The 18,294-nt window shown below is 42.0% G+C and overlaps 1 protein-coding gene and 2 non-coding genes across 3 annotated transcripts in view; 1 reads left to right on the top strand and 2 right to left on the bottom strand.

The window, feature by feature from the left end:
* The window catches only part of NCKIPSD (NCK interacting protein with SH3 domain), a 53,764-nt gene extending 47,779 nt beyond the window's left edge, over positions 1–5,985 (bottom strand). The window contains exon 1 of the mRNA XM_075183599.1: positions 5,610–5,985. Coding sequence (XP_075039700.1) covers positions 5,610–5,780 — 171 coding nt within the window. The 5' untranslated portion in view covers positions 5,781–5,985. The remainder of the gene's footprint in view (positions 1–5,609) is intronic.
* Positions 5,986–13,831: 7,846 nt separating this feature from the next.
* TRNAN-GUU (transfer RNA asparagine (anticodon GUU)) lies at positions 13,832–13,905 on the bottom strand. The gene has a single exon. It is a non-coding gene; the product is annotated as a tRNA-Asn (tRNA).
* A 273-nt stretch (positions 13,906–14,178) lies between these two features.
* TRNAF-GAA (transfer RNA phenylalanine (anticodon GAA)) lies at positions 14,179–14,251 on the top strand. Its single transcript has one exon. It is a non-coding gene; the product is annotated as a tRNA-Phe (tRNA).
* The last annotated feature ends 4,043 nt before the right edge of the window (positions 14,252–18,294 follow it).

Here is an 18,294-nt window from a genome sequence, read left to right as displayed (position 1 = left end):
TGGAATTTCTGTGATGATTTTACCAACTACTGAAAGTCCGGTTGAGCATGCCGATTCATGTGCGCACACCTACACGATTTAGTCACTCATAACCATCTGCTGAAAAGATTGTGACTCTGTACACTCTACAGATATCTGCCTATGCTGCTGGTCCTGAGTGCGTACACACTGCCACATTTGCCCGACATCGTTCCATCGTTGATCGTGATTTTTAGGAAGTATATAAAAATAATTCAACAGACGCGATGTGTTTTAGTGCGATAATACACGATGGTGGAAGCCCACACACTTGCAATATCTGACCAAACGGTCATTTCTTATGTGATCTGATCAGTGTACATCCAGCTTAACATAAAACAAATTCTCTGCTTCCCCAGTGGAGTTCTAGGCCCAGGGCTTCCTATGTAAGCTTTGTACATAAAGCTTTTCTGTGGGGAAAGGACATAGTTTTGTCTCGCTTAGACCTACACAGCGCAGAGTCCTTGATCTTTCCTACTGTACGTAGACCCTAGAGGAATTTCCACAGCAGGGCAGTGCTTAGGATATAAATTTCCACCTTTATAAAGAGACAATGTTTTCACCCGCACTCTACAGCGGAGGATGAAATATATGAAAACTATTTTATTAGCCGCTGCAATAATGCTTTTGTAGCGTAGCAGTAATAGTAAAAATATCTTCAACCACAATATACTATTGTGTACTATGATTGTGTCTAAGTGTCTCCAACTTAGTATTTTTTCCCCTCCCCATGAACAGTCCTTTTCCTAAAGGGAAATATCCCCAACCCAGTTGTTTATTATAGGATATAAAGCAATACATGATTCCACTGTATGATCCAAAGGACAATCAATGCAATACAGTCCTATCTTTCCCATAGTGGAGGAACAGCCCAGTGGCCTAGTGGTTAGCACTTCTGCCTTACAGCACTGGGGTCATGAGTTTGATTCCCGACCATGACTTTATCTGTGTGGAGTTTGTATGTGCTCCCTGTGTTTGCGTGGGTTTCCTCTGGGTGCTCCGGTTTCCTCCCACATTTCAAAAACATACTAGTAGGTTAATTGGCTGCTATCAAAAATTAAAAAAAAACCTAGCCTCTCTCTGTCTGACTGTCTGTGTGTCTATATTAGGGAATTTAGACTTTAAGCTCCAATGGGGCAGGGACTGATGTGAAGGAGTTCACTGTACAGCGCTGCGGAATTAGTGGCGCTATATAAATAAATGATGATGATGATGAATCTATCAGTTTCAGCATTGTGTAAGACTCAGAACAACGCAGCACAATGAATAAACAAACGATAATCTGTGTGGAACCTCAATTCTTTTCTGTCATGTGCTGCACAGCTGAATATCCCCCTACCCCTACCCCCCCCCCCCCCAACTGTCCCATTATCATCAATGCTTAGGGTCCTCATTGCATTTTATCAATAATGTACAATTTAGCCCCCATACATTTCAGGTCTGTAAAATATTTAACAATCCAAAGTGGTTCTTACTTAATGGGGTTGTGTTAGGTCATATTTTCCAATAATTTCTTCCTATAATTTAACGTTCACTTACTGCTTCCATTCTCCAAGTCACAATTGTTCAATGAAAGTAGATTTTACATTAATTCTAGCAAATGGTGATTAAATTGCTATTGTGTGACTTATTAAGCATGGAAGTTACTCCTTGGTGCGTTAAATGAGACAGTTTACATTAGATTATAATATAATATAATTTGCTGGTCTGATTGAGCATCTCAGACATCGGATGAAAGCAGGTTTCACAGTCCTTGTAAACAGCTATTATATCCCTTGTGGGTAAATGGAAGGTGGTGATGGTTTTATCCTCAAACGTGATAAAGGTTTGGGAAAGAAGAGATCATATCCCGAGATAAATATAATCCACAGGGAAGTATGGTCTGCACACTCCGGAGGTGTATTATTCATTTTACAGAATACAGCGGATATTATAAAGTCAAATCCACCAATTCCTGACTTTTACTGTAATATGACTATAAATGACCCATCTCCTCTTTCTATCAAGAAAATAAAAAACACTCATTTTAAAATTTTAATGATGAAAGATGGAAAAAACACCAGCGTGCAAAGGCAGTAACAAGTACTACAAGGTACCAACCAATCAGCAAGCGGCTGTCAGAACCAGACATTTTATATTGGCTATCTGGCTGTTACAGGTACCTACCAGCATCAGTAGCTTTAGAAACATAGGGGGGTTGTGTGTGTGGGAGGGGGGTAAATTGGGTTTTGAAACAAGAAATGTTAGATTATGGGGAATATTACATCTGAAAGCTGTGAACTTATTCACTTGTTCACTCAAACATTCCAGTTTTTGTCTATAAAATACTTTTCACCATAAATAAAACTTGTGTCTGCTTCTCTTTCACTATCTCCAAGATATGTAATTCTGAAAAGAGCAAAATTAAGACCCCATAGGCAACATACTGGTTTGGGGCTCCCTATCTCCCCCCACCCTTGTCAAAAATCCAAAACATAAAAATGTGTTGTGTAATCTCAGTGTCCATTGGCGGGAGCCTAGGTTGCCTAATGAACGGTCCGGCAGGGATTCTGTGCTATATACCCCCCTTTACAAAATGACAAAGCAGCACCTCCTCTACTTGTTGCATAGGCAGATGTCTCTTTATGGCATTCACAGAGTTATTGGCCAGGTCAAGTCTCTGAAATGAAGTGAGGCTATTTTGAATCTCATTTGCACATGAATACAATTAGATCCAGTCTTATTTGGATCCAATATCAGCTTATACGCAAGCGGTTTGATCCAGGAAACAAGGGTCTCATAGGTTTGTGGCCGTAGAGATCTGATCTGGGCCCCCCTATAGTGCTCTTGCGGGATCCTCTATACATGAAGTACCTGGTGACATCATAATGATGTCACCATGCTAACTGGCATTCCCTGCGTTCAGCACAAGCCGTCCACACACACACACACACACACACACACACACACACACACACACACACACGTCATATGGACACTGGAATTGCATCTTAACAATAGCGATGTTTGCTGTGAACGGAGTCACAAGACGCACTGCTAATATGTATGGCACAAATACCACAAGGTATTTCCTCAGCTGTCCAAATACACATAAATAAGCATGGGAGCGCTGACCTTGAGGACTAGAAAAGGCATATAGCTACCAGCCCTAGGAATGGAGAAATAGAGACGGGGCCAACGGAGGGAGAGAGGGTCAAGGAAAGCATTTTGGGTGAGCCTTGTTGACCAAGACAGTAAGGAGCAAAGCTGCCAATTAAAGGGCCGACATGTGGATAAAAAAACAAAAAGGAAACAAGAAAATAGCAGTGACTCAAAACCATATGACATAAAAAAAATAAAAAAAAACAACTTTAAACATTAAGGACTATGGGGCCTATAGAAGTGCCGGCACTGTGCTTTACAGAACAAATGAAGGCCTGGGAGTGGCGGATAGCTGTACGTACATTGGGGGTTATAAGCATCGTCACAATATAAGAACAAAGCCTTACACACAGAAACGTATGTCTTTAGTCAAAAAAAATAAAAAAAAATAAAATAAGATAGGCCTTATTTATAAACAATGCCACATTATGACAAATACTGACAATGCAGAATGCAGAGGAGTCAGTGAATAATATTTATGAAACTACAAAGCTAATATATGCATACATTGACGTTGGGATGCAGGATTAAATATGAACCAATAACTAATGTTTCCATTTTACTAGATACACACACAGATATACAGTGTTAAGGACAAGCGCCAACAACAATTGTCTTTTGGTTTTCTATACATATTGGGCATTTATATTGCTATGCAGCTGGTGACTACCGAGCGCTGGCTTATTTCTTCTCTGATTTAAAGCTAATACAATCAGATTTACACAACAGGTGCCCTAAACTTAGATTCAGTAGCATTCAGATACTTTAACAATTCTCCACCTCAATAAAACTCTACATCAGTCAGACTGTCTTACTCTTAGGTCGATGGATGAAAACAAACAAGTGTAAATTATGTATTGTGCTGGGACGGAGCTTCCTCTGTCACCCCCAGGCACATGCCTGCTGTGCCTAATGTAACCAGGATCTCTGCTAATTACATAGTAAATCAATATTAGAATGATGAAAAATAGCTGAAACTTTTTAGGACTTCCAGGAGGTGGTCCTCACTGATCACAAAATCTACAGCACCCGGGGGCATAGCAACCTAAGGGCAATATTATACATGTATGTTTGTGGCACAGTGGTTAGCATAGTTGCCTCAGTGCTGTGTTGATGGGTTTAATTTGATTTGAATGATTACATATTTGCTGCATAATATTGTGGCGCTATAACAGATAGTAAATAAATATAGGAGTAATTTTGGTATAACGGAGAAAAAGACTATGTACTGTATAAACTGAATGCAAACCACCATTCTAAATAATGGTGGAAACATCCCTTACAGACATTAGAGCGTACAATCACGTCACCTCCACGTCACAGTGACATTGGAATGGCGCAGCTGTCATTCCTGACATACAGGTAATCCCGACTGTTGCGAGCCATCAGCATCCCGGCACACAGATGGACGTCATTTTTAAGGGCGACGCTATTCTAACTGCTGTTAAGGGGGCAATGCAAGGATACACGGCCTGTACAATGCTTCGTGAAAAACAATATACAGCCGCCGTCACTCCCTTAAAAATGACGTCCATCTGTGTGCCGGGATGTTGATGGTTCGCAACAGTCGGGGTTACCAGTATGTCGGGAATGACAGCTGCACCATTACCATGTTACCATGTCGCTGTAAATGTTGTCGGTGTTTTCTTAGTCTCACAATATAGTACCCTACCCCCCCTCCTCCTACACTGACATCAGACGGTACGGCCACATCCCTACTCCTCGTACGGGCATGTCAACTCCTCCTACACTGACATCAGACCATACAGCCATGACATGACAGACACGTCCTGACGTCACCCACAAGTACAGCACACAATCCAGTGACAACACATGACAACACATATAACATACAAGACACCCTAGACAGCACACACACGACATACATGACACCCATGATGTCAACCCCAGGAGCAGCACAAAGTGCAGTGATGACACATCACACATATGACACTCGTGACGTCACCCTAGATGCAGTGACGACACATATATATGACATACATGACACCCATGACATCACTTCCAGGTGCAGCACAGTGCAATGACAACATATAATATATATAACATACATGACATCACTTCCAGGTGCAGCGACAACATATCACACACATATAATATATATAACATATATGACATCACGTCCAGGTGCAGCGACGACATATCACACACATATAACATATATAACATACATGACATCACTTCCAGGTGCAGCACAGTGCAGTGACGACATATCACACACATATAATATATATATGACATACATGACACCCATAACATCACTTCCAGGTGCAGCACAGTGCAGTGACGACATATCACACACATATAACATATATAACATCACTTCCAGGTGCAGCGACGACATATCACACACAACATACATGACACCCATGACGTCACCCCAGGTGCAGTGACGACACACACATCACACATGACACCCCCAGGTACAGCACCTTGATCCTCTCCAGGTAGGAGGCCGGCACGTAGCCCGTGTCCCCGCTGCTGCAGCGACTGGCCAACCACCAGTGCTGGTTACACCGCTCCAGGATCAGGAAGCTCTCTCCTGCCCCGAACTGCAGCGAGCTCTGCTCCGGGGAGCGGAAGGCGTACAGAGCGCGGTACATGGCGCCTGTGACTGTGACCGTGACCGGTGTCCGTGAGGCCGGGGCCGGCGGTGACTGACGGGGCCGGTGACCGGGTCCTATGTCCGGGGCCGGCGGTGACTGACGGGGCGCGCTCCCGGCGGGCTCCTGACACACGCACGTGCCCGCGCGCGGTAACGGCGGAGCGACAGACAGACGAGCACGCGCGAGGGGGATCTATCTCCTTTTTTTTAAAAAAAAATAAAAAAAAATAAACTTTATTGATACGGACACGGGCAGTGTGATTGGCTCATGTATCAGTGATTCCAGGACCCTCTGCTGCTGCAAATGTCCCTGTGATTCTATATTGACACCAATCAGTAATAATTGCACCATCAAATTCTCTCTTATTTGTATTTTAAATGGGGTTATAAACATATATTCTTTTTCTTTGAGCTTTATAAAGTGATATTGGTTGGAGAGAAGTATTTACAAAGCAAACATGTATGTCACCAAGTCCAGTAATGGGGACATGCTGGGTGTTGTAGTGCTCGCCGGTCCCTTCACATGTGCTGTTTAATAAACATGGGTCATAAATAAAGCCGGATTTCATTTTCTCTACAATTTGCAACCTCTCTTACACTCAGTTTAGCACGATGCGTCCCCTGAACATCCTGAACATCCACGGAGACACCTTACACCAATGTCATGGCCGAAATCTCCGCTCATTTTATCTCACACCGCATAGAGGTGCGCTAAAACATTAACGGAGATTCCTACTGTAATGGCTGGCAATGTGCGCACACTGCGGTGATGTCCAGCCTGTCTCCGGCGATAAAATATATTTCTTTCAGCGCGGGCGACTTGGCCCCTTAAGGATTGAATATGTCATACTTGCCAACTCTCCCAGAATGTTCGGGAGACTCCCGCATTTTGCAAGAGTCTCACAGACTCCCAGGAGAGTGTGGCAATCTCCCGCATCTGGCAGAATTAGGTCCAAAACGCTGTGATTCACCGGGAATCGCGGCGTTTGGCCTCGCCCCATGCGTCATTACGGGGCGGGGCCAAAATGTTGTGCATTTGGAAGCCCCCATCATGCCCACCTCCCCCAGCAGGCTCCCGGAAGCCAACTTCAGCAAGTTGGCAAGTATGGAATATGTACATGGGAAAACTCCAACAAGGGGCGCTGGAGATCCCAGCACCGTTGCTGGCTACAAGCACACAGTGCGTACAGTATAACATTAAAAACTGTAGCGCAGAAGGTGCTGTGAAACTACAAGTCCCAGCATGCCCTGTCATGTCTATGCACATAGACTAGGCATACACAGCCAGTGTGTAACACTAGGTATCGGCATACTCTGCCTGGTCTAGTCTATACATAGAATACACCAAATTTAGTCAAACTGTGGCCCTCCAGTTGTTGCAGATCTTCCAACATGAGCCCTTCCCCCCACTATAAGATGTTCTACTCCCTTCATGTATTATAGCAGTTACTAGTGCCGAATGACCTAACGGCTCATGTCAGAGGGTCTGCTGTGGTGCAACAACAATGATCCCGTCACTCCATTAGCCGTGAAATTCCAGGCGTACATCACATACGCGTGTGTCACGACATAATTGCAGTTTGTAAAATGCAAGAATTTTTATATCACAGGGAAACAGACTCCTCACTGAGTGACCTATTTATGACGACAGTGCAATGACAATCAATATGCAGTGGTGCAAATCTCAGCGATACATAATGAAACACCGCTGTAATTTACTATTCCGAGGATGATCTGGGAGCTCTGGCGGAGTCACCTTTCCTCCACACAGTTGTTTTGCTATTTATCAGCAGCCTGACGCTTCTGGGGAACAGGGGCAGACCTGGGGGTAAATGTATGAACGTTTCAAGCGGCGCTGCATTGTAAAGGGAAACTTCCCTTTACAATGCAGCGCCGCTTGAAATTTAATCGCCGAACACGCTGAACACGCGGGTGTTGAAGAACCCGCACGTTCATACATTTACCCCCTAGACTTTTTTTCTGGGGGGAGGGCGATTTCGCAGGCCGTCCCCCTCATTCAAGCTGGTTGGTTGGCCTCGGTAGGCCGCCTCCTTCCTTCCTGAAGATTGGACCTCTCAGCAGCAATTTTAAGGTATGAAGATTTCTGCTGGAGGGGGGATTGCCCCAGTTGCCCTAACTGCCCTCCTCTGTATCCGCCAGTAATGGAGGATGAAGGAGGGATCCAGAAAAGCTGCAGAGGCGTCAGACGGATCCTATTGTAAGAGACAAGTCACGCCATCCTGAGAAGGCGTAACGGTTAATATATGAGTGCCGCTGTCCCCATAGATTTCTTTGGGGACATCAGTAAGACTCGGTAATGTGGTCAAGCCCAGAGAAATCTCTGATTAACCCTTTGATAAATAGCATAGAGCGATGAAAGAGCCTTTTGCCTGAGTTTACGCCAGAATTTTAGCTCTTCACCGCTTCTTAAACAGACCCCTGAATGCTGTATGTCATTACACCGGCTTCAATGTGACCTTCAAAAGTGCAAGTTAAACCACCCTAAAGTGGACACATATGAGATCTAGGGATGTGCACCGGCGACTTTTGAGGTCTCGTGTTTTGTGTTTTGGATCCGGATTTTCGTTATTTTTGAGGTTCGGATTTGTCTCGCAAAACACTTGACGAAAGGTCTCGGTTCGGATTTAAGGTATTGGATTCGGATTTTTTTTGAAAAAAACATAAAAAGTTTAAAAATCAAGTTTTTGGGCTTATTTTCACTCCTAGGCTATTATTAACCTCAATAACATTCAATAACAAGCATTTCCACTAATTTACAGTGTATTCTGAACACCTCACAATATAGTTATTAGTCCAAAACGTTGCAAAAAGGTATCTTTCTGGACTGCGTAGAGGAGTGGGTCACCACAATATATTAAAAACCCTGAACTTTTATGAATCGCACCAATAAATGTACCTGGACTGCGTAGAGGAGTGGGCACTGGGCACCACAATAAAATATATAAAAAACCTTCAACAGGTCTGCATTACACTACACATACGGCTGCTCCTCCATCCTCTCCATCATATACATGTTGGAGTTTTAGCGTGTGACAACCTCTTGTTTTTGATAATGTCAGTGCATTTTGAATATTTTTCAATTTGCCCCACACCACTGAATGTACTTTATCTATGATACGCATCTATCTATCTTGACTGCGTAGTGTGGTGGCCCCGGTACACAATTTGGTACCGAGGCCACAATATAATTAAAAAACCCTCCACGTGTCAGAATTCCACCAAACAAGTATCTGGACTGCGTAGTGGGGTGGCCCCGGTACCCAACTTGATACCGGGGCCACAATAAAATAAATACACCCTCCACGTGTCAGAATTCCACCAAACAAGTATCTGGACTGCGTAGTGGGGTGGCCCCGGTACCCAACTTGATACCGGGGCCACAATAAAATAAATACACCCTCCACGTGTCAGAATTCCACCAAACAAGTATCTTGACTGCGTAGTGTGGTGGCCCCGGTACACAATTTGGTACCGAGGCCACAATATAATTAAAAAACCCTCCACGTGTCGGAATTCCACCAAACAAGTATCTGGACTGCATAGTGGGGTGGCCCCGGTACCCAATTTGATACCGGGGCCACAATACCTCCTCAAAACATGCTCCAGACAATTCGTCATTGACAGACCCCAGACAGACAGGGTCGTAGTGTTATTGTTTGACTTTGTAAACCCAAAAAAATGTCCCTGTTGCACTTGCACATAGTCGTGCAATGAAGACTGACTTTTTCATTTAAAGGCACGATCTTTCAAGTGTAGTGTTTGTAAGTCTAAGTCATATTATACTTTTGGTAAAATTGGTTTTTTTTGTTCCTCTTTATGGTAATTAATTAGTAATAGAATTAAAGTAGGAAATAGAATTAAATAGAATTAAAGTAGGAAATAGAGTGGTATAGAGTTGTAGTGTGGTATAGATAGAGTGGTCCACACAATATAATAATAAAACCCTCAACTGGTCTGAATTCCACCAAACAAGTATCTTGACTGCGTAGTGTGGTGGCCCCGGTACACAATTTGGTACCGAGGCCACAATATAATTTAAAAACCCTCCACGTGTCGGAATTCCACCAAACAAGTATCTGGACTGCATAGTGGGGTGGCCCCGGTACCCAATTTGATACCGGGGCCACATTACCTCCTCCAATTTCCAAGTGTAGTGTTTATAACATCTTAACACTACACTAATTCTAGCACGTCAAAACCTCTTGTTTTAAATAATGACAGGGCATTTAACTTTTGATTTAATTTATTGAATTTGTTGGCATTTTCTTTTACTTTTTGAACATGGCAAACGACTGTTGAATGGTCACATAATGCCAAAAAAAAAGTTGCAAGATGGAATTGTCCTTGGGCCCTCCCACCCACCCTTATGTTGTTGAAATAGGACATGCACACTTTAACAAACCAATCATTTCAGCGACAGGGCCTACCAAACAACTGTGGCTGAAATGATTGGTTTGTTTGGGCCCCCACACCAATAAAACAATTCATCTCTCCCTGTACAAACTAAACAGGCTCTACTGAGGAAAGATGTCGTCCTTATCCTCAACCTCTGATTCCTCTCCCCCTACAGTGTGTACTTCCTCCTCCTCACACATTATCAATTCGTCCCCGCTGGACTCCACAACCACAGTCCCTCTGTACTGTCTGGAGGGCAGTGCTGTACTTCATTGAGGAATTGATTATTCATTTTTATAAACATCATTTTTTCAACGTTGTGAGGAAGCAACCTCCTTCGCCGCTCACTGACCAGGTTCCCCGCTGCACTAAAAACTCTTTCCGAGTACACACTGGAGGGGGGACAACTCAGTTAAAAAATAGAGCCAGTTTGTACAGGGGCTTCCAAACTGCCTTTTGGAGTTCTACCACGTCACTACCTCTAGTTAATTTAGATTGCAAGGCTTGTAAATATAAATACTTTGAAGATAAAAAAAAGCAGGCTGCACAGACTGTGGAGCTAGAAAGTGAAATTAAATGGACCACGTTACTTTGGTGGCTATCTATGCCCCCCCCCCCCCCCCCGCCCTACACTTGTAGTTGAATATAAATAAAGCAGCCTGCATAGACTGTAGAACTAGCAATTCAAATATACAAAGAAATGGACAAAGGCAGTTTGGTATCTGTCTGCATCAGATCCCCTCTCCACTAGGAGTAAAACAGAAAACTTTTCAGCCGTTATATAATCTAGAATATAAATAGAAATTGAGAAATGCAATTTGGTATCTGTCTGCATCATAATCATCAACATCCTCCTCAGCGCCAGCTACATCAATATCCTCCTCCCAGTGCACAACATTCACACCTTCATTAGCCAAATCTGTAACTGGACTGTGGGTGATCCTTCCAGCATATGCAGAGGGCGTGCTGCAAATGCTGGATGGAGTCACCTCTTCCCGTACAGTGATGGGAAGGTCAGGGTTCACAACCAACAACACCCTTGGACTCGCCTTGGGGATTTGTGATGTCATCTGTTTAGAAGGCAGAGTTCTTTGCTGTTTTGTTGTTGTTGCTGACAGCATAACTCTCTTAAATTTTTTGTAGGGGGGGGGAGGAGGGCTTTGATCCTTGGGTGAAGTTGGACCACTAGTCATGAACACGGGACAGGGCCTAAGCCGTTCCTTGCCACTACTTGTCGTAATTGGCATATTGCCAACTTTACGTTTCTCCTCAGATGATTTTAAGTTTCTTTTTTTGCTGTTTTTTGAGAACTTGGGCTTTTTGGATTTTACATGCCCTGTACTAGGAGATTGGGCATCGTGCTTGCCAGACGACGTTGATGGCATTTCATCGTCTATGTCATGACTAGTGGCAGCAGCTTCAGCATTAGGAGGAAGTGGGTCTTGATCTTTCCCTACTTTATCCTCCAAATTTTTGCTCTCCATTATATGTAGCACAAGATACTGCAGAATGTGTGAACTTGGTAATATTGCAGTACCAATGGACTTATAATGCTGGATTGGTTTTGCAAATTTGGTTATAATTATTATATTTTATTTTTTTTTTTAATTTTTTATTATTTTTTACTTTTTTTTTATTTTTTAAAAACTTGGGAATAATGGGGAAATAACTATGCCCTTAGAAGCACAGAGCACAGGACACAGCACCACTGGACTGAACAGGACACGGCACAGGACCCAGCAGCACTACGGAACTCAGAAGGACAGAGCACAGCACACAGTACCACTGGACTTTTACTGCTGAATGTGTGAACTTGGTAATATTGCAGTACCAATGGGCTTATACTGCAGGATTGGTTGTGAAAATTTTGTGGTAATTAAAAAATATTAAAGTAGTTTTTGGTATTTTTTAAAAAAACTTTTTTTTATTTTTTTAAACACAGGGGAATATTGGGGAAATAACTATGCCCTTAGAAGCACAGAGCACAGGACACAGCACCACTGGACTGAACAGGACACAGCACAGGACCCAGCAGCACCACTGACCTCAGAAGGACAGAGCACAGCACACAGCACCACTGGACTGATACTGCAGAACACAGCACAGCACAGCACAGCACAGCACAGCACAGCACAGCACAGCACAGCACAGCACAGCACAGCACAGAACAGCACAGCACAGCACAGAACTAAACAGCACAGAACTAAACAGCACAGAACTAAACAGCACAGAACTAAACAGCACAGAGGACCACCTAACACACCCTCCCTCTACCCTGATCAATGCCCGAGTGAAGATGGCGGCGACTAGCGGGGAATTTATAGGATCCGAGTATCGCGAGATCCGACAACGGGATTATGAGTCAGAGCCTCAGTTTCACTTTTGAATTTGGCGCCAATACCCGGATCTGTCTCGGATCCGACTCGGATCCGCAACGTTCGGGTGGGCTCGGATTTCAGAAATCCGAGCGCGCTCATCCCTAATGAGATCACATAAACATTTGTATCTCTTGCCTTAACGCATGAAATATCATCAATAAATATCATCATCGTCATCACCATTTATATAGCGCCACTAATTCTGCAGCGTTGTACAGAGAACTCACTCACATCAGTCCCTGTCCCATTGGAGCTTACAGTGAAATTTCCTAACACACACACACACACACACACACAGACAGACAGAGTGAGAGACAGAGACTAGGGTCAATTTGATAGCAGCCAATTAACCTACTAGTATGTTTTTGGAGTACAAATGAAAAAAAATAAAACTAGAACTAACATTAATAATTAAATCTGAGGGGTTTAATATTATCCAAAGTGACAATATGGCAACAGGGCCTTTAATATGACCCCTATCACCTGATACAAAATACTCTGCACCAAAGCTTCCAATTAAATCAACACTGATGATCAATTGATTTGTTCAGAACTGGGGTAGAAAATGTGGCAAGTTTGAGAGCAGAGCATTTTCTACCAGGTGCATGTTGGATATTCTGTGGAAGATTAATATAGATTGTAAATTGTAATAAACATGGTATCATTGAATTATAACCTTGATCAGCAGGTCATTTTTTTTCTTGTAAACAAGCTGCAGCCTATATAATCGAATAGGCCAGCAAAATATACTGCTGCTTTACAAATGAAAGTAAAAATACATCATCTATGTGGATCATTGTAAATCTCTAAGAAAAATCATCCATTTTACTGGAAGCGATCTCATGTAAATTTGCTGTTTTAGATGCTTATCCTACCTGTGCAACCAGAGCGCCACCGTGTGGTCAAATTGCTTAATTTCACTTCCAAATGTGGGTCATGCAGCAAAAAAAATACAGCTGTCCATATATTACACATACCTGTGATATTTTAAAATAATTTATCTCTTGGACCTAGATTCAATAACCTAGTAAATACATATTGTTGTAAAAATATATTTTTGCAGATTATCTTTGTGTATTGATATTAAATTAAATGATGTCTATGTAATGAATATTAATTATTGTATATTCAAATTAGAAACTAATATTAAACGTCAAAATCAAATCAAGTTTGAGAGAGGTATTCAGTATTATAAAACTCAAAATTCTTTACTTGTAATTTTGAGGACATTTAATTTAATAGGATAAAAATCTTCCGTCCCTGGGTGGGCTCGAACCACCAACCTTTCGGTTAACAGCCGAACGCGCTAACCGATTGCGCCACAGAGACTCATGCAAAATATTTCTTGAATTTAGCCTTTGGATACTACAAGGTGGAGTTTATTCTGTATAGTTCATAGTGGGATCATTTCTGTATAGAGAAAGTGGTGTGAAACGTTAACACTGATCTGCATATAATAATATGATGTCATTTAATTGAAGATGTTGGTGGATACATAATTGCCAACGTTCTAAACAAACCAGTAGAAGAACAAAGCAGTAACTGGTAGTGACTTAGTGACACGTGGTCAGGACTGTGCACTGCAAGCTGTTGTCATCGGCAGCCGAAATAGCTCAGTTGGGAGAGCGTTAGACTGAAGATCTAAAGGTCCCTGGTTCGATCCCGGGTTTCGGCAAGGTGGCTTGAGTACACTTTTAATTTTATTTACTGTTATCCGATTACTGTACCCCGAGTAATGATATACACAATGCTTGATCATTGTATGTAGATAAGAACATTGTAAAGTTTATTATGTCACTTTTTGAGGTCATTTTGTTGCTTGAGAAGCTGAGTACTTACTTGAGTACCTTCCTTTAATAACTAACAGTGGTGTAGATGATTGCAAGCTTTCAAGGTTCCTTCATCTAACAGGTTGGAATGAAGCTAAACTGATGTCATTTTCTATCTCTCTATCTATCTATCTATCTATCTATCTATTTATTTATCTATCTATCTATCTATCACTATCTATAAATATCTATCTATTTATATCTCTCTATCGAGATATATATATAGATAGACAGATCTATCTATAGATAGATAGACATATAGATATTTATAGATAGTGATTGATTGATAGATAGATAGATAGATAGATAGATAGATAGATAAAGAGATAGATAGATAGATAGATAGATAGATAGATAGATAGTGATGTATATAGAGATAGATAGATAGATAGTAATGTATATAGAGATAGATATTTATAGATAGTGATTGATAGATAGATAGATAAAGAGATAGATAGATAGATAGATAGATAGATAGATAGATAGATAGATAAATAGATAGATAATAGATAGTAATGTAGATAGATAGATAGATAGATAGATAGATAGATAGATAGTAATGTATATAGATAGATATATAGATAGATAGATAGATAGATAGATAGATATGTATACAGTGGTCGAAGAGGAAATTTAGAAGTGGCGCATAGAAAATGTAAGCAAATGGAATTAGTTTGATAATGAAGGCAGTTGAAGGTGGCAGCATGGCGTACCACCGTATACCAGCCCACTTCCACCACTATATAATATAATACTATTCATATAGCACCACAACAGTCTGCAGCATTGGTACAACAAATCTTAAACACAGAAAAGGACACACAAAGGGCCCGGCACCTGAGAGCTTACAATCTAGAGGGAGCTGCTGATACAATAGGAGCTAGAGGAATGGGATAGTAGGTGGTAGTGCGCAGTGGGAGTATAATGATGTACAAGCAGGGTAGGCTATAGTGATGAGGGGGGTTTTAGAGAATGCTTAAAAGTTGACAATTGGGCTTGAGGAAAAGTCTTGTAGGCAGGAGTGAGAGGTGATAATCAGAGGGAAGGCACAGCGTAGGTCGGAGGGCGAGGAGGATGTAGAAGTTCAACCAAGTTTTATTTACTAATGTTTATTAATGTTAATGTTGTTTTTCAGAAATATGCCTAATCCAACAAGCATTTCCTAAAGCATTCTTAGTTTAAATATAGAGATTAATAAATTGTTGTTTAAAATATAACAAAATATTTCATAATATTTCATATAGCAATTGATAAGCATATAGACAAATGGCCTGCTCAGTGTTTGTTCCTAAGAAATGCTCTAAGACCAGGTTCTAATATGCTCCAATGAATCGCCAGACAGCTTGAATATGAAAAGAATGAGGTACGTCGGAGTCTTGTATAGTGAAAGAATAAATTTAAGCCACAAAAAATGGAATGTTAAAAACTGAAGTGTTGTTAACCTAGAGTTAGATTATTGGAGTAGATACAATAGATATGGAAAGTACTCTTAGGGTACTCCCAGAGCTTAGAGTTACCTTGTTTACAACATTGATAACTAAAACTTCTTCATTTAAAAATAATGGAGTGTTTTCGTAATTATGGTGACACTGCTGTAAGAGACGTCCACTGATCATTTAAAGAACATAAAGACTGTTTATGCATAGATCAAATATCCCCTTTAAGACACGAGAACGTTCTGTGTAACCTCTGTCTTACTAGAAACGTTCTGACAGCAACACAGAGACAGATATGTGGCAACAGATATTGGCAGCAGGGAGAATTCTTTGAACGTTACATAGTTAAGTAAATGGTGCAATACACTTATATCTCATTTACAGATTCCCTCTCCTTGGTCCACGGAGCTGGGTATAAGTGACTGACGCTTGGCACCATTTCCATCTTTTCTTGGCTCTGAGATGGGACAACAAGACAAGGACGGACATATTGGCCGTCTCGTGCCCTTGTCAGTAATTGAGGAATGGAAGAATTTGCCCGGCCACGGACAAAGCTGCAATTGTTGGTTACTGAAGTATCACCTGGTCTGATCAGTAGTGTCTATGTGTCCTTCCTCTGGTATATACAGTGCCCCAGACCAGTTTTATACTGGACTGGGTGAGTGATGGAGGTGAATGTTCCACTGGAGCTATTGCGGCTGGTGGTCAGAGTACTTTTCTTTCAAGAACGCTCTATGGCGGTCAGTGGGGACAGGGCTGTAGCTGCAATTAGGTGATCCTAGGCAATTGCCAAGGGTGCCAATGGTTAGAGGGCCCCTAAAACACTCAACAAAGAATATAATGTCATTCAGGGGGGAATTCAACTGACCGCAAGTTTTTTTTTCTCGCAGCATTAAAAAAAAAATCACCCGCGGGTTTTTGACTGCTATAGCGAAAAAGAGGGAACGCTGCCCCTGCGCGTTAATCATTGTTTGCGAGTTTTTAGGGGAGTGAAGGGGAGTGTTTAATGCGGTCATGTATAACACAAAAAAAGGTTTTGCATACATTTTCATACATTAGATTGCATTACACATTGATAATATGTATCTACATTACTGTACTTTCTTTAGCAAATTTTTTTATTTAACTATTTTTTACTATAGAATCATCAATACCATGTCAAAACCAGGCGCGGGCTGGGAGGTATCAGCCCAGGGGGGCACACAGGCGGCCGCCTCACATGACACGCGTTGCGGCCATGTCATAATGACGCAGCCGCATCGTGTGTCATGTGATGCGGCCGCCTGTGCACTGATGCGGCCGCCGGTAATATAATAAAAATGATTGTATCCACGGCGGGGGACGGGGGGAGGCGGCCGGCCCGAACAGCCGCTAGACTGAGCGGCCCGCGTGCCCGCTGCCCCCCGGTCCAGCCCGCCCCTGGTCAAAACACATTAGTATGTACATATTTGTACCAAAAACATACATAAATATATTTAATTAGTGATTTTTATTTTTTATATGTTTGTTTTTTTGAATTATTTTTTCACAAGAAAATCAACTTTTACATGTCAGGCATTACTGATAAACATAGTTGATCTTTTTTTCTCTCAATATTACATCTTTTTAAATAGTTTTCTTAGTTTTTTATTTTTATCACACCCCAAGGAGGTGCGAGATAAAACAGCATATTGGCCTGTTTAACGTGCCGCGTTAAAAAACAATTGAATAGCTTTTAACGCGGATGCCTCTCGCACACCCTGTACTTTTAGTAGACCTTCAACTGGAGCGCGAGAGGATCGTTTCTTGAACAAAAAAAATCAGCGTTAAAAATGGAATTGAATCGTGGGTAAAGTTAACCCGCTCGAAAATGATAAAAGACAGCGTTAAAATGACTTAACGCGGTCTTAAAAAATACCTTGCGGTCAATTCAATTCCCCCCTCAGTGTTTTTATGTCCCTGCAGCGCCCCCACGCTGAGTGGTGGACGGTGACATGGGGGTTTCAGGGATTGTGGCGCTGAGATATGATGTCACAGAGCAGCGCCAAGCTGCCAGTCTGAGGAACAGGAGCTGCCAGCTCATGCCTCCTGGTTGCTATATAAGAGACAGTATGGGGGCACCTCTGAGAGTGGGGACACCTCCGAGGCAGAGGGGTGCCTTGTGCGCCCGCTCCCTGACCAGCGAATACTTCTGAAAACTTCTGCAAAAATAACTGTGTAGAAAATGTCCACTGTAACAATACTCACCACGTGTATATAAACTGTCTTTGCAGTGTTTAGAAACATCCCCGTCTTGCAACTGTCTGACCTGTAATGTCAACAACCTGCTCTATTTATTTCCTTTGTTTAAAGTTGCGCTATTCTAAACCCAGCCAGCAATACCCCCACATGACTCTGCTAGTTGGCACAAACTTGTGTGCCCTTGTTTTGCCTTCTTACATTAAAAGAATTATCAGTTATTTTAAGGTAGTCTG

This window comes from Mixophyes fleayi, chromosome 8 (genome assembly GCF_038048845.1).
Source record: "Mixophyes fleayi isolate aMixFle1 chromosome 8, aMixFle1.hap1, whole genome shotgun sequence".
NCBI lineage: Eukaryota > Metazoa > Chordata > Amphibia > Anura > Limnodynastidae > Mixophyes > Mixophyes fleayi.
Note: the sequence above shows the minus strand (reverse complement) of the source record. Positions and strands in the feature narration are given on the sequence as shown.